The 2,592-nt window shown below is 32.4% G+C and overlaps 1 protein-coding gene across 3 annotated transcripts in view; it reads right to left on the bottom strand.

The window, feature by feature from the left end:
- Nucleotides 1-2,592, bottom strand: part of LOC106465272 (AP-5 complex subunit beta-1-like) — a 49,461-nt gene that overhangs the window by 11,134 nt on the left and 35,735 nt on the right. For 2 of the 3 annotated variants that reach the window (XM_022393131.1, XM_022393130.1), the window contains exon 11: nt 2,163-2,210. The exons of the other annotated variant lie outside the window; for it this stretch is intronic. In XM_022393131.1, the coding sequence (XP_022248839.1) occupies nt 2,163-2,210 (48 nt within the window). The remainder of the gene's footprint in view (nt 1-2,162; nt 2,211-2,592) is intronic. 3 annotated transcript variants of the gene reach the window in all.

Raw genomic sequence — 2,592 nt, 5'->3', positions numbered from 1 at the left:
TGGACCCAATGGCTACCTAGCAAAATTGACAAGTTTTACATGGCAAAAGAAAATTTTGAATCTTATGAAGAACATTTACAACAGTATTTCAAGACCAATGAAATTGCTGAAGCCAAACATGTGGCAGTATTTTTGAGTGTTATTGGTGGCAAAATATATGTCCTATTGAAAAATTTGTTAGTGCCAACAAAGCCATCAACTAAATCATATGCCGACCTAACAGCCACATTAAAAGCTCATCTCACTCCTAGGCTGCTGGTCATAGCAAAACGATTTAAATTTCACCACCATAATCAACTCAACAGGGAGGGTTTATTGGCATTTAGTGCTGAAGTGAGAAAATTATCAAAAGATTGTGAGTTTGGTGCCTTTTTAAATGAAGCATTATGTGTGTGGTCTTTCATCACAAACTATTCAAAGGAAATTGTTGTCAGAAATGTATTTGACTTATAAGTGTGCTTTAGAAATAGATATTGCAATGTAAATGTTTGAGCACGACACATGGGAGTTACAGCAGCAAGGCGCTACGGCGATTTGCATAGTGTGTGGCAAAAGAAGTGACAATACTCCAAGAAGAATCCAGGGTTTCAAAGGCATCTTATATTACCTTGATGATATTCTGGTTATGGGATCAACACATGATCATCATCTACAATGTCTCTAATCCATTTTCTAATGTCTACAGCACTAAGGCTTTTGCCTTAAGTCTGGAAAATGTCAGATTATGCAATTCAGTGTTAAATATCTGGGACATGTGATCGATGCTGAAGGACTACATACAACCAATGATAAAGAGAAAGCCATTATCAATGCTCTACAACCAACATGTATAATAAAATTTAGATCTTTTCTCAGAATGGTCCAATACTATTTCAGATTTTTGCCAAATTTATTGACCCATTATAAATGCTATAAATAAAGATACTATGCTATCAAATGTGCTTGACTACACTCTGAATGTTTAGCCACAACAAGTCAACACACCCTAGTTATGTTCATATTTCAATTGAAAACTGGAATTATCTGCAGAGCAAGGCTGAGTCCTGTGGGAACTCTGGGTTATTATTCCAACCATGCACCAAGAACAATTGTTAACTTAGTTACATGATGGACATCCAAATGTGTGTCAAATGAAGGCTTCAGCCAAGTGTTACTGTTCATGGCCTGGTCTGGATAAGGATATTGAGGACACTGTCCATTTGTGTAGTGATTGTGCATCTGTACAAAAGATGCCAGTCACAGCTCCTATGCACTACTGGTCGTGGCCTATGAAATTTGGCAGTCTTTCAGTTAATATTACAAGTCTTTCACATGCAAAAAGTCATATTTTTTAGTTAAGTATTTTTTAATAAAATAAAATAAAGATTTGTCCATGAATATATTGAGTATTTGTTTTGAATATTCCATGTGCAAAGTAATTTTCATGTTAAAATTATAAATACTTTTCCTCATCTCAAAAATCTCAAATTTCCTTTGTGTGATCCCTAAAAGCTCCTAAATGCATGTCAAACATTTTTTCTTTTCAGTAAAACTTTATAGTTTATCTGTTAGTTTCTCTACCCTATCTCAAAATGGGATCAGCCAATTCAACTGACCTCATAACCACCAAAAAAAAAAATCTAAATAAACCTAAATTAAACTTTTTTTCGTTCTAGAATGACTTCAAATTGTAACATGAAACTACATTCGTTTATCTTGATTAGTTCTAAGTTCATAACATTATACATCCATTTATAATTAAATTTTATTGTTTTATTGTCCTTTGAACCATGTATAACTACTTTCCATGCCATAAAAAACATGCAGGTCACATTACGCTATCAAATTACATTACCTATGAGCTGCTTGCATGCATGCCTCATGAACCATTTTAATTATATTATTATTATTTATCTTACCTAATCAAGTCTTAAATAACTTTAAAAGATCCTTTTTTTTTTAGATTTTAGTTACTTTATAATAATAGATAAAGAATAAATATGAAAAAACAAGAAATAAAATACTTAACTAATCTTCTTTTTTCTTGCCGTCAAGTTTCAAAGAGAGTTAACCCTAGCATTTTATAGTACTAATAGTAATGCATTTAATAATTTATATTTAATTACATAATGCACCAAGTAATATAAACTAATAACATGCAAAAAGTAGACAAATTCCCTTACCTCTCAAAATTTTTCTGGCTTTGTACTCTGAGTGAAATTGATGCTTTCCTGTTCAGAAGACAACGTTATACAATACGTCATTTGATACATGAAAACCTTGAATTTCTATTGGTTATAGGTAATATATAATGAAATGTAAGAGAGAACTATCAACGACTTGTGAAAGAGAGGATCTGAAAGGTGGGTGTGGCAGGAGGGGTCTGATTTTCTTTTCGATAGCTCTGTAACCAAACAAGACTGAAGACTAAAAATTATGGTTTGTCTGAACAATGATGATTTTATAGAGAGTAATTTACATTTAATTTCATACAGTTTGGAGGGGTGATTGATAAAATAGGGATAATGACATGCTAAGACAAAATGCATCACATGGGTCACACTAGTGGAAATTCAAGGTTTTTTAAATATTCCCTTGTAGAATTAAGAACTT

The sequence above is a fragment of the Limulus polyphemus genome, unplaced genomic scaffold (genome assembly GCF_000517525.1).
Source record: "Limulus polyphemus unplaced genomic scaffold, Limulus_polyphemus-2.1.2 Scaffold1890, whole genome shotgun sequence".
NCBI classification, from domain to species: Eukaryota; Metazoa; Arthropoda; class Merostomata; order Xiphosura; family Limulidae; genus Limulus; species Limulus polyphemus.
The sequence above is the reverse complement of the archived record's forward strand: the minus strand, read 5'-3'. Positions and strand labels throughout refer to the sequence as shown.